The following is a 12,965-nucleotide window of genomic DNA, read 5'->3' on the forward strand; positions in this document are numbered from 1 at the left end:
GCTGTGACACTTCTGTATGTGGTCAGATATGACTCAAATATGCTGGAAAACGTGCTAAATACAAAGGAGCTCATTTCCACCCAGTTCGTTTACTCACCGCGGCCACCCCGACGGAGCCCCATCCAACGTCTTAACTCACCTTCTCAATTTTGTCAAGCCATTCTTTGTTGGATGCGAGTTCTGCCATAAAGGCTTGATGTTTTAACCATTTACTGTGCAGATTTCTGGCTTCATCATAAGACATGTCCTGGGCTGTGAGCATCTTTTCATTGATCCAGAGAGACAGCTAGGAAAGAAAAAAAAAAATCAGGAACGTTTCAGAGACTGTAATCACAGTGACATCAGCCTTTCTTCTGCCCGGAAAGAGCCATCATGTCGTACTACACACACTCCACGTTTCCACGTCAACAGACAACCAAACGTTCACTTTACAACTCTGACCCGTCACAGCAGGTATCTCCACCGTACGGACACTGTACCGGAGCCTTGCTCCCGACTATGTATCTAACATTAAATCCAGGAGTACAAAAGTGCTCCGAGCCAGCTTTCAAACTGCTTGGCACCCTTAACCAGCTATTCCCCCAAAGGCTTGTTTAAAATTCTGCCCTAACCAGGCTAAGTCACAACCTTCTTTCTCCTTCAAAGAGCCGTGCCAGCTATACCGTGTTAAGCATGATTAAGTGTCTTCTACTCTGTTCGGTAATCCTTTTACTTTTAGTTCTTTTATTTAAAAAAGCCAAAGCCCCTACTCTTTTATCCCTCCCTTTTCCTTCACAGGCCTATCTATGGGGATGCCAAAAAGCGTAAGTAACTTGCTCACTATAGGCGTAAGGCAGCAACGATGCCCTCTCAACGCTCCCTTCAGGTCTGAGTCACCTGCGCCTTTTCCTCCTCTGTCTGTAAAGAACCTTCCATTCAGACCAAGAAACACTTCACAGGACTTGATTTTGAGGCCCAACATGTCTTGCTTGGATCTGAACTCTAGGAAGCCTCTTCACAGAGCCTGCCAGCCACTGACAGACAGATCTGAGAAGCCTGGGGCAGGAGTCAGCCCAGTCTGGCTCCTGGACACACTTCTCCTGCTGGCTCTCATCCTGATTTGCCTGGCTCCTCACTGCCTGCCTGTAGTTGGCCACACCAGGGTCCTAATTCCTACCCCATCTCAGCACTAACCAGGAGAGCTTTTGTTTGCCCAGGCGAAAGATACGCAAACAAACGCAGGATCAGCCTGGAACCAGAAGCAAACGTCTTCAGGGGCTGTGCCCTTCCTCCTAATGTGACCACAAGGAGCCACGCTTACACCAGCTGCTGCCACGACGAATCTGCACCCAAACTGCTTCATGGTCCCATCACCAAAGGTTTAGAAATGGTGCATAAAACCAACAGAAACGCTTACAGAATCAACAATTCCGAGGCCATTCACTTGCACCCTGGGCTGCTGCTAGGAAAGGCTTCCCCGTAAATTTGCTTCAACAATACAAAGTCTGTTCTTTGAAAACAATGTCAAGGAGGGTGATGCGGGTCATGGGAGCACCCCGGCTCTGCACATGGATGAACCCCCAGGCACCATCCCTACTTTCCTCAGGATACTCACCCACCACACAGGAGGGAGTGGGGTTGAAAGCAAAAGGTCGTGAGATCTTTGATGTCACACTTTATTAAGGGAAAAAACCCCAGTAAATCTCATAACGCCCTTTGTAAGCAAGAAGCATAGATCTGTTACACAGCAGCCGAGACACTAAATTTCCTACTTTAAAAGCGTTACCTATTTTCCTTCCAGTTACCTGAGTAACTAAGATCTGAAATGCTATGGCCGTTCAATCTAAGGAGAAAAGAGGTTAAAAGGAAACCAAATGGTAAAGCTTTCCCCTGTACTCTGTACACACACACTAAACACAATAAAAGGCATTTATCCGAAGTGCAAAGGACATTCACATATTTGCGCTATTCATAAACACCTACCCAAGAGAGATTTTTTAAAAAAGAGCTACATAAAAATCAGAGGCTTATAAACAAATCTGCTCTTTGCTGAACACATCATCCTACAGATAAAGCAGCGTGCAATGCAGCACAATGTAATGGAGCTTTGGAACTTGCTAGTTTATCAGCCCTCCATCAGCATTCTGGAATCAGAACCACAGTTATTATTTGTGGGCATTTGCAAAGGTCATTTAAGAATATACTCATTCTCTGCAGAACAGAACACTGTGCAGACTGGAAAAGGATAGGAAAAAATGCTTTGATCACTGGATTAAGCTCAAAGCAAAGCACTGAACTCGCTATCCCTGTGCCACCGCGTCTAGTTATACTGTCCTCCTGGGGAAAAAAAAAAAATCAATCTCAGAAAACAGGAGGTATGGTGGGAGGGAACACAACAGAAAAGCAGTACCTTTTAAATCATTCATTTTTCAGGATATCACATTAAAATAACGGTACAAAAATTATGATGCTCTTTGTGTCGCTATCTATAACTGGGACTAGGTGGGCCCTGCTCATTCTCGCGGCACCGCTGCGATAAATTTCCCCATCCAGGAAGTGTTTCTCGGCGGGTAGCAATGATGGCAGAATTCACAACCCAGCCCCCTCTAGCCTCTAACCCACGAGGAAGGGAGCGTGACAGCGAGACAACCTGGATTCTCCAGACCCTGAACAATACCAACAGCCAGCAATGGTATTAAATCTGACCTCCGGGTGCTCTGTAAAACTCCACCAGCACAAGAATAGATAGGTTTTCAAATGCTGGGCTGGTGCACACACAAGCTCCATTCTCAGAGGTTCTGGCTTAAAAGGGGGTGTATTTTAATGAGGCTGAATGATGGAGAGTTTATAGTCCAAGAACAGTATCTCTTAATAATAATATCACCCCTTTGCTTGTACTGCTCCACTGAGGGTTTTGGAGCCCCAAACCTGACCTAAATTCCGTCACTATGCGGAAACTATATATGCTGATGTGGTACCCCCAGCAGATCCTATGGCTGTACTAACTCTTAATGAGGTTCAAGGAGAGAAAGATAAACCAGGGAGACTTGGCCGAGCAGTCACAAGAGACCTGCGAATCATCTCCAGGACAACAAAGCCCAGTCAAAACCTCTCTGCCTGCTTTGAGGGGAAATCGTGCAGGGCTGAGCCCTCTGGGCGTGCCTAACAGTCGCTGGTGTGTGTTAAGGAGGGAACTCCTTGTAACTAAGGATGCTCGTTTGGAACAAGCGTTAACAAAGATCTAGAACTCTACTAAAACTATTTCCTGTGATTCAACTTGGAAGGACTATCGTTTTATCTGCTTAGTTTTCCCACACATTTCTATTTTCGAATCTACACGTATGCAAATGGAAAATGGGGGCTGGAAATTTCAACGGAGCTTCTCTCAAAGGTTCCTCCGTCCTCTCACTTCCTGCTCACTTCCTGGCATTCTTTTCCCCAAATTTAGTCCAGGTTTCACCACGCTCAGGTCAATGAATTTCATCTCAGTAACTTGTCCTTTAAGCAAGGGTATGGAATCCCACTGATTTCCCCAGCACAACACTTCCAATATGTCTTGAGGTTAAAACAAGTCACTGGTGGTGCTTCAAGGGAAACATCAAGGTACTTCAGGGACCTTCGATCTGGGGAAGGCACAGCCCAGGCTGCAAACGTCTCCTGACAACTTTCACTCCCTCCAGTGCTGAAGGGCCACTTGGTATTCACTGCAGCACATCATGCAACTCTACGCAGCTAACCTTGGAGCCCATTACTCTTCCCTATGCCTTGTCTGGGGACGCGGATGCCTCTTTAAATGAGCATCCTATTCAAATAGGTTATTAATGCTCAGGTGTCACTTGAAGAGGCACTCCTGTCCTCAGCCTGTCTGGCTCTAGGCAAACCCCGAGAGACCTAGGTCCATCAGTGTGGCCCTGAAAGCCAACAGACCCTAAGCCACACAGTTGAGGGGCTTTCTTTCCTTCTCAAGGTTTAGCTACTAGAGCATATTTTAAGATTCACAGTAAGACAGCAGTTTAATGGACATGAAGGATCGCTTCTGTCACCGACTCTCTGACTCAGCTATTATTAGAGCCACATTTCTTTTAACACACAGCTATAAGTTTGCACGTGAGGGATTCGTGGTGAGTCCAGTCATATTTTTAGCACATGACCTCGATCCTCTCCCCACCCCTCGAACTCCCCGTCCCCAAGGTCCCTGCAGCTTCACTTGGATATTCTTCATCCCATGTCTGCCTCCAATGGGATTTAAAGTCTAATAAACCAGAGAGGACCGGGTCTCACTGTGGTTCTCTGGCAGACAGTGAAATACGACGATGTGCTCGTGATCTCACCCATGTGAAGTCAGCTAGATGCTCTTTTCCAACTAGCTTGCAGAGAGAGTGCATTTTTCTGGCGAATTTTAGTTTCCCCAGTTTGTTTACGCACGTATCAGGGGAGCATGAAACAGTTTGAGAATCCTCAGATTAATACCACATGCTAAAACTCAAGAGTTTGAAATCAGGATTACTGCTGCTCTTGGCGTATCAGACAGACACCTGAGGAGCCTGAAAGGTGGATATGTCACGGTCTTCAGTGAACAAGAAAGTCAGTTTCTATGTTCTTAAATCCTTCTTCTTACCTGGGTAGCCAACTGCAGTTCCTTTTACTTCTTTCCTTCTGTACTATTCAATGTGCGTCATTGTAAATAGTTTAAAATATACTATCAGATGCTTTTAGGTTACAGAATACTCGAGAACATCACTGTCTTTGACGATGGAAATGTTCTAACATCTGCATTGTTCATGTGATACGGCAGCCACGAATCACAGGTGGTTGGCTTCTGAGCACTTAAAATACAGCGAGTATGATGGAGGAACCACACTCTTAATTTCATTTGATTTAAAATGAGACAGGCGCATGTAGCTAGTGTCTACTGCAGTGGACAGCACAGTTCTAGCCTACAATATTCTAGATCGTAATAATCTGGTTACTCTAAGTGGTAGCTTGTAGGCTGGAGAACTGACACTGCCCCACCTGCAAATTATATACGTGATATGAATTTCTGGCCTCAGTTAGTTCTATAATCCCAAGGGCTCTTATGCCAAATGCTCGGCTGCTCTTGTGAGAAGAGAGGAAAGGAGGAGTTAAAAGGAGACGCACCTCCTGACAATCTTGCAGGAATTTCTGAAGATCCCTGTTGTCCTTCAGTCTCATCAGAAGCTCACTGGCTGCCTCACGATTCTTCCTGTGTCTGTTACAAAGATAATAAAAATAATTTTAAGAAGAGGAAGCAGGGAATCTTGAAATGCAGAATTTACAACTCAGCTTCTTTCCTGGGTCTCAATATACGCTGAAAACAGTTTGCTAACAGTTCTCAATCATGTCAAGGAGACAAGATAACCCGACCCAGAGAGTTTGGCATCCTCCAAATGAGTAAGTCATGGTACAAGAGACCATCACACCTGTCCCAGCCACACAACAGGCCAGGATGCAGGCAAAAGAGCTTCATAAATCTGGTGTTAGGGGAGAAAAACCCTGAGCATGTGCTGAGTGAGGCTCTCCATTTTAGGAACTATGTGAGAATATGAAATTGATCTCTAAGAAACTCATACCTGGGTGACAGGCCATGTACATGGCTAAGAAAATGCACAAAACCATGTAACTGGCTTAAAGGAACCTTCCCTGATGACGAGATTCTCGTCAGGAGAAAAACTCACCCAAATCAACAATAAACCAAGAATGAAAATTTTCAGACCTGTGACATCACACACCTAACTCAATCCCACTCTTCATTAACAGATAAGGGTCACCAAGGTTTAAAGAAGTTAAAGCACAAAACCGTAACCGAAAAACTGAAAAGAACTGGAAGGAGCTGCTGAACTTGGGGGACGACAAGGCGCGTGGATGCTGGGCACAGGGCTTCCTGGCACACGCTGTGGAGGTGCCAGAGCTCCCCTGCGAGCCTCCTTTACGCGCCCAGGGGCTTCTCCACCAGACTGTGAAGAAGGGCCACGTGAATGCTGTGAGTGCCATGAGTGCCACGGAAAGGGCTACCTCCACGTGGTCCTACTGCCACGGGGCAGAGCCGTACCACACTGAGCATCGAGAAGCATCGCCGTAACACAGCTCTCCCATCTTCCCAAGGAGCCCAAGCGCCAGCCAGCCAAAGCGAAGGGTGCGAGGAAGGGCAAAGGAAGGGTGCAGATGGGGAGGTTTGGTTTTTCATTCCAATTCCCAAAGCGATTTCTTGCTGCAGTGCCTGGGCAAGGTCTCTCAACCAGCCCTGCCTGCCCCCATGGCAGGGAGGAAGAACACGACCTCTGATTCTCTACAACACCAAGAAAGGGCAGCTCAGGGAGCACCTCATGCCAACTGGCTTTTAAAGAACCTTCTTCAAGGGCAAGAAAGACCTTACAGTGAAGCATGTGTCACACGGGCCTGCAGTGGCTGCTGGCAACAAGGGACAGTGGCAGCACTGTAGCTACCATCTTGCCTGGGGACCAAAGGGAAATGCCCTCTGTTCCTACGGGTACCGGCGACTACAGAACACAGCAATAGCATGAATGGAAATAATGCCGTCAGGTATTATTGTTCATTATGATATGTTTATACCACTTAGGCAAAATACAACAATAGAAAAGTACTTCTCATATAATGCTAAATGAAGAGAGTTTATGCACAGCCAATGATACAAAACTCCAAGGCACAAATTGGAAAAGCAAAAACTAAAATGGCATGTGCTGAGGGTGAGATTAAAAAGTAGTGGTTTCCACCTCCCCTCCGAATTTTTAACATTGTGGCTTTTATAATAAAAAATAAAAGGCCAAAGCCCCTTCACTTCATTGCTATCCTTTCTCAAAGATCAAAAATTTTTTTTAAATGTGTTTTAAAGATTGTTAGTGATCTCGGACTAAAGGAATTAGTCATCTAAAAATGTGGGTGGGGAAGGAATGTCAAGAAAAGTTCTTCAAGTTCCCAACCCTCAAATTCCAGTCACTATTTGTAGAGAAAGAGAGCAAATAAAGCAAACCTTCAGGAGGAAGGTAATTTGAGTTGGAGTTAAGTCACAAAATGCAAGAGTCCTGCCTTTAGCCAAAGGCCTTGAATGTAAGTTCCCGTTCCCTTCCCCGGCGTCACACAAAAATGCTACGATGGCAAGGAGTAAACAGAGACACGGGCAGTTAAACCAGGACATGCGACTTTGAAGCTCATAGAAATAATAGGAGTAAAAATAACTTCAAACGCTGGGAAAATTTACTAAGAGAGAAATACCACCGGACGGAATCTTGAATGTCTCTCTTACATAATCAAGACTCACACGTGCCCAGTGGACTTCTGCCTGGACAATTTTCCTCTTTCGGTGGGTGCATGAAGGAGGGAAAGGCCAAATGGCGATTTAAGGCCTCAGGTCCAAACAACACAGATCAGGGGGGCATGAGGACGGCCTCTGAGTGATGTGCTCTGCGGGACGAAAAACAGCTACACAGGCAGCTGAGGTGGTTGCTGCTTCAGAAAACCCTCGAGAGAAGTGAGCACGGCTTAACTGTGCACTAGTGGTCACCAATGGTATTCACGGGAAGCGAAACTTGGGAAGGTCTTTCAAGGGGTGATCGTGGATTTAATTATAGGGAAGGACCTTCTTAAACTTGGCCGTAGCTTCCCACACTCCTAAGAGTGCTCTTTGGGGCAAGGTTAAATGTCTTGCTTTCTTTCCATCTCTCACCACCTACCCCTATAATGAGACTCAAAAGCTCCTCACCACATGAGGCAGATACTGGGCTTAACTGTGGTTCTTACGGAAAATAAAGAACCACAGGTACCTAAGTAAAGTGGGTTGGTGATTTTTAAGCTTTTTTTCCCACGTGAGATCAGGTCTGGCTTTGTGAAACTGGACACTTTTCCTTTTCTCCCAGGACTGCACTGGGGCTGGAATTTCCCTCTGAGCCAGGAAGCTCACCCGTTCACACCCCCCGAGCAGGCTTGGACAGCAGGCTCCTTTCCACCCAGTCACAAGCCCTTTAAAGGCCACTCATGCCCCACCCACATCTGTTAAGAGTCAGCGTCTCTGTTCTAGTACTTCTTCTTCTCAACAAACTTCAGTGGTAATCGACGAGATTTCCAGAACGTAAGCAGGTTATGATGATTTTGCTTTCTACAAAAATAGCTTCACGGGAGCGTCAGAATGTTTCTGGACGGGGATCAGATCCGAAGAGTTAAGATATTTACTTAGCATGTGCCCTGACACCACCTGGAACTCAGATTTGTATATTTTTTATAACAGACCAGTGTCCTCTGGGGTCAAGTTTCAGATCTTGAGGCCTCTGGGGATATTAAAGTGAAACCAGAATTCGGTTAACACGTGCTGAGGAAAATAAGAAAATGTAGTCCTCCTAAGGGCAGATCACCGGAAAGCCCTGTCCCCCTTCCATCTCTCTTACGCTTACGGATAGCAGGGAATCTTCTTCCCAATGCTTTTTTAACAACAGAAATCCCCAGGAGGCCTTGGAACCCCACGGGCCCAGGCTCTCAGTCAAGGACAAAAGGAAGGTTAAGCCGCACTTGAGAGCTGCTGAAGCATTCCCTCACATCCAGGAGCCTCCGGTCTTGACAGAGTCACCTGCTTCCAACAAGCCCTTGCAGCTGCAGCATCAGGGGACGGATAAACACACTGAGGAAGCTGCCAGGCAGCTGCACGCCTGCCTGAACACAAGTGTCCCCAGTGGCCCGGCCTGCCTTCAGGAAACCAGCTGTGTGCACCTAACATGGAAGAACATGGTGTATCATGTTTACAAAACAACATGAGATTTAGCATTAAGAGAAAAGAACTTCCTTCTCCTCCAGGTTAAGCCTGTCTTGCCCAATCCTTGTTTCTCACACTTATTGAAGAAGGGCTTGGTGGAGGGATTTTTTTCTTTTTCTTTTCCGTAGCTGTTTTAGAAGCAACAGATACAAAATTATAATTAATATACCTTACATCCTATTCCATAGTACCACCCTGAGAGCATACGGTTTAGGATCCGAATCAGTGCAAAGCACAGACTGGTTAAAGGCAGGAGCTCAGTCTTTACAGGGCAAGAGCAATTCCCCTCTCCACTGCACACTGTAAGACGTTCATCTGGCCCAGGGTCCCAGGAGACCCTCTCAGACATGGTAAGAAGGTAAGTAAGGCAACGCTCTCAGCAAGAAGTTCTTCCTCTTCACTGCACTTGAAGGCCGGAGAACCCTTGAGGAAGAGGCTGTTTCTCGGTGACATCAGTCTCACAACGAGCCCTTAAATCTGGCCCCGGGCTCCCTGGCACCGGGGAAGATCAGCTGCAGCAGAGGCTAGTGACTGACCCAGATGGGCCACACCCAGAGAGAAGTGGCCAGTCCAGAACCAAGCCAGATCTGCCCAGACCTCCTACTTCAGTAATAACCAAGGCAGAGTTGAGAGGCAGGCGTGAGGGTCTAACAGAGAACACTGGCCAGGGAGAAAAATCTTTTGGAACGGCAAATGAATAAATAAATAAAAATACAACAAGAGCATCTCATCTTGGAGAGGCCTTGGCAGAAAAGGAGGAAAAGTCTTTTTTCTTATTATGAAAAAGATCCTATTACAGCATCACCCAAGCCAATTTTCTAAGAAAGGCCTGATGGTGTTCACTTTTGCCTCTGCCAGGTACTCAGGACAAGCCAACTTTGCCCTTCCTCCCTGTCCCCTCCTGAAAGGCCTCAGAGGAGTCTTGTGTGGATGAAGGTCAATGTGGGCTTGGCTGGGGAAGCGTCTGGCTTTCGGGGTCCCACTGGGTGACACGCTACGTGTCACCTCTCACAGGGCAAGGCTCACACCCCACCGCTACTCAGCACTCTGGCTCTCCTAAGTCTTTGGTTAAGAATTAGTCTGGCGTCTCAGGCTTTCTTTCTTTTGTAGATTAAATTTTGCTAGGTGCCCACGTCCTGCCCACTGGGGGAATTTATACCCACAGCCCCAAAGACGTTGGCCAGGGACTCAGATGCTTGACAGCCCCAGGGTGTATGACTCCCTTGAGAACCTCAGGACGCCGCACCTGTCATCGATAGAGTCCACCTTCTCCTGGATACGGTCCGAACTGATGTTCCCATCGCTCACCAGCCTCCGGCCCGTCTCCACGACCGCATTGATCTTCTCCTCGTTGGCATCCATGGTGGTCATGAAGTCCTCTTGTTTTTTAATAGCTGCTTCAGCTCCTTCCAAGGTGGTAGGCATTTCAGTATGGGCCAAAACATACTCCTTATTTAAAAAGGGAAAAACAAAATCAGAGCAGGGTGAGAAATCACGAAATACAACTTGCTTTCAGAACAACAACAAAAAAGCACTCTTTCCTACATTCTGCATTTCCACGCAACATACTTTGCAACAACTGCTTCGTCACACTTATATGAAATTATCTATGGAGTCAGTTAACACAAAAAGTTGGGCGGGGGAAAAAAATCCCAGTGGGACACCGCAAGTGACTAAATTTCCCTAAGTGGTTAAATGCTCCTATTTTTTTCCCGAAGAGTGAGGGACGTGAACAAAGGTCTGTGCATCAGCCACAAGGGTCCACTCATGTGCCCATAAGGTGACAGCAGCAGACGTTCAAACCCAATCTTTTAAGAAGGATTATCAACCACAATGTTGGCGACCATCCTTAGCTCTTTCTCTCTCTCTAATCACTGCCCTTGGGTCATTGGGTCAAGTCCCTGACCTTTCTAGAGCAACGAAGACAGAACCATTCAGAAAAAAAAAGAAAGAAAGAAAGAAAAGAAAAAAATCCCCTAAAATACTGGGTTGGCCAAAAAGTTCGTTCGGGTTTTTCCGTAAGATTACGGGAAAACCCGAATGAACTTTTTGGCCAACCCAATACTTTTGAGATTGAATTAACACCTCTCAGAATGTCGCTAATTTAACGAACTACTATGAGGACATACGTACTATGAACACACTAAGAGGTCCTCGACCGTCACTGCAGTGGAACTGTACTCTGCAAGGCAAGATAGCCCCTGTGGACATCTTCAGCTCTATCCCCTACTACGTTGTGATGGGTTTCAGTGCCTTAGATGTCAGGAAAAAACAAATGTCTTTCCATTATTCTTCTCACTTCCCACAGGTGAGGTTGAAACCAGCAGCCCTGGCAGAAGTGCCTCCAAAGGCAGCCAGGGCCCCTGCTCCGACAGGAAGGGAGCCAAGGCAAGGAGGGACGTTACCTGGTTGTTCAGGAAGGCTTCGGCCTGCTTCGTGTCCCGCAGGAACTGCTGGTAGGCGTGGGACTGGGAGAGAAGGTTCTGCCTGTTCTCCCACATCTTGTGGAGCTCATTCCACCCAGTGTCCAGGGCCTGCAGCCGCTGCCGCAAGAACATGTACTGGGCGTCGGTCTGGCCCTGGGTGACCATCTCGCCCATGTCCCTCATCTTCTGGTAGTCCTCCTCATAGTTGTCGATCTCGTTTTTGATGTTCTCGTGCTGCGTGAGGAGCTTCTCAGCCTCGGTCAGGGTGTTGGGCATGTCCTCCGAGGCGATGGCCGTCTGGGTCCTGGAGAGCCAGGACTGGAAGTCGTCCAGGTCCCGCAGGAACTGCTGCAGCTTGCTGGCCTCTCCCAAGGAGGCCTCGCGGTTCTTCAGCGTGGTCTTCATCTCCTCCCACACGTCGCTGATCTCGGCCAGCCGAGACAGGATGGCCTGGGCCTGGTCGGGGTGCTCCGACTCCAGCTTCTCGGCCTCCTTCTGCAGGTCGCTCAGCTTTGCCTCGATGGCCACCAGGTCCCGCTCCATGCCGGTCAGCTTGCGCTGCAGGGCCATGACTCCTGCCAGGTCGTTGCCCAGGTCCTGGGTGGATTCGATGACCTTGGTCTTTTCCCGAATCCAGGACTTGGTTTCATTGCACTCGAGGTGGTAGTTCTGGATGCTCAGGGCGGAGAGGAGAGCGTCCTTCTTCCGGTCCACCAGCTCCCTGAACTGACTCCACCTGTGGGTGCAGGGGCGGAGGAGAGAGCAGAGTGGGAGAGAGGCCGGAAGCTCACGGCTGGACGAGGAAATTAACAGTGACGGTCGAAGCTGCGACTCCCCCTCCAACTTTGCTTTGACTACATGCGTTTTGGAAAATCATCTCCCTCAGTATATGGACACCTAATATCACCATCGAAACAGCTCAGAGACACACTATAATCGGGAAAGAGCCTGACAAGAGGGGGGACTTGTCAAAGGAGCTGCAAAGTCAGCAGTGACAACACACCCGTCGCCCAAAGAGTCACTTAATTCATGTCTGCGATGCACATTTGACTCATCTCCGAGCGGCACCTAATGAACGTTTCCCACACCCAAAGGCCTCAGAACCAAGGCCAGCTTGCCACCACGACCTACTCAAACGTATTTATTCAACAGAAAGATAAGACCAGGACAAAGGTCCACCTTGATAATCAGGACTTTCGTCCACCAATTACGTCTCAAACATGCTAAAACCCTGTTCCAGAAATCATTTTAAAAGACACAGGACAGGTGCCGCCTTGATGCCGTGATCCACCAGGCTGGGCACAGGTCTCACACCCAGGCCCTCGCTTCCCACATTGGGAGGGGCTGCCCCGAATGATGTCACTCCCCCCCACCCTGCCTCTTTCTCAGGGACACTTCTTGAAAAACCAGGGTGTGTCGAAAGGCAGATGCCGACATCATGACGTCAGCGCCACAGTGTCAGTGACCCTGTGCAGGAAATTCCTGACCGCAAGGCTCAGCAGGCGGCCTGGCCATTCCGGCCTGGCTCACAGGGAGCTGGCCCGCCCCCTGTCTCACGCTTACCTCGTGTTGAGCTTGTCCTGCTGGGCCTTGATCTCCTTCTCGCTCGGGTGGCCGCTGTGCATCAGCTGCCGGGCGATCTGGTTCACCACCGCCACCCGGGAAGCCTGGTTGTTCATCTCTGGCTCTAGGCTCTCGAATCTGCAAAGGCAATTCAACAGGGAGGTCACCTGCTCAGTCACCTCGGCTGCGAGGGGCGGGAGGGCCGGTGTCCCCGCGGC

At 48.2% G+C, this 12,965-nt stretch overlaps 1 protein-coding gene across 5 annotated transcripts in view; it reads right to left on the reverse strand.

The window, feature by feature from the left end:
- SPTBN1 (spectrin beta, non-erythrocytic 1) overlaps positions 1-12,965 on the reverse strand; it is a 195,987-nt gene that overhangs the window by 26,507 nt on the left and 156,515 nt on the right. For all 5 annotated transcript variants that reach the window (XM_019942659.3, XM_033838552.2, XM_033838551.2 and 2 more), the window contains 5 exons: positions 12,748-12,885; positions 11,164-11,920; positions 10,005-10,207; positions 5,119-5,209; positions 140-286 (listed from right to left, as the gene is read on the reverse strand). In XM_019942659.3, the coding sequence (XP_019798218.2) occupies positions 140-286; positions 5,119-5,209; positions 10,005-10,207; positions 11,164-11,920; positions 12,748-12,885 (1,336 nt within the window). The remainder of the gene's footprint in view (positions 1-139; positions 287-5,118; positions 5,210-10,004; positions 10,208-11,163; positions 11,921-12,747; positions 12,886-12,965) is intronic.

This window comes from Tursiops truncatus, chromosome 14, assembly GCF_011762595.2.
Source record: "Tursiops truncatus isolate mTurTru1 chromosome 14, mTurTru1.mat.Y, whole genome shotgun sequence".
NCBI classification, from domain to species: Eukaryota; Metazoa; Chordata; class Mammalia; order Artiodactyla; family Delphinidae; genus Tursiops; species Tursiops truncatus.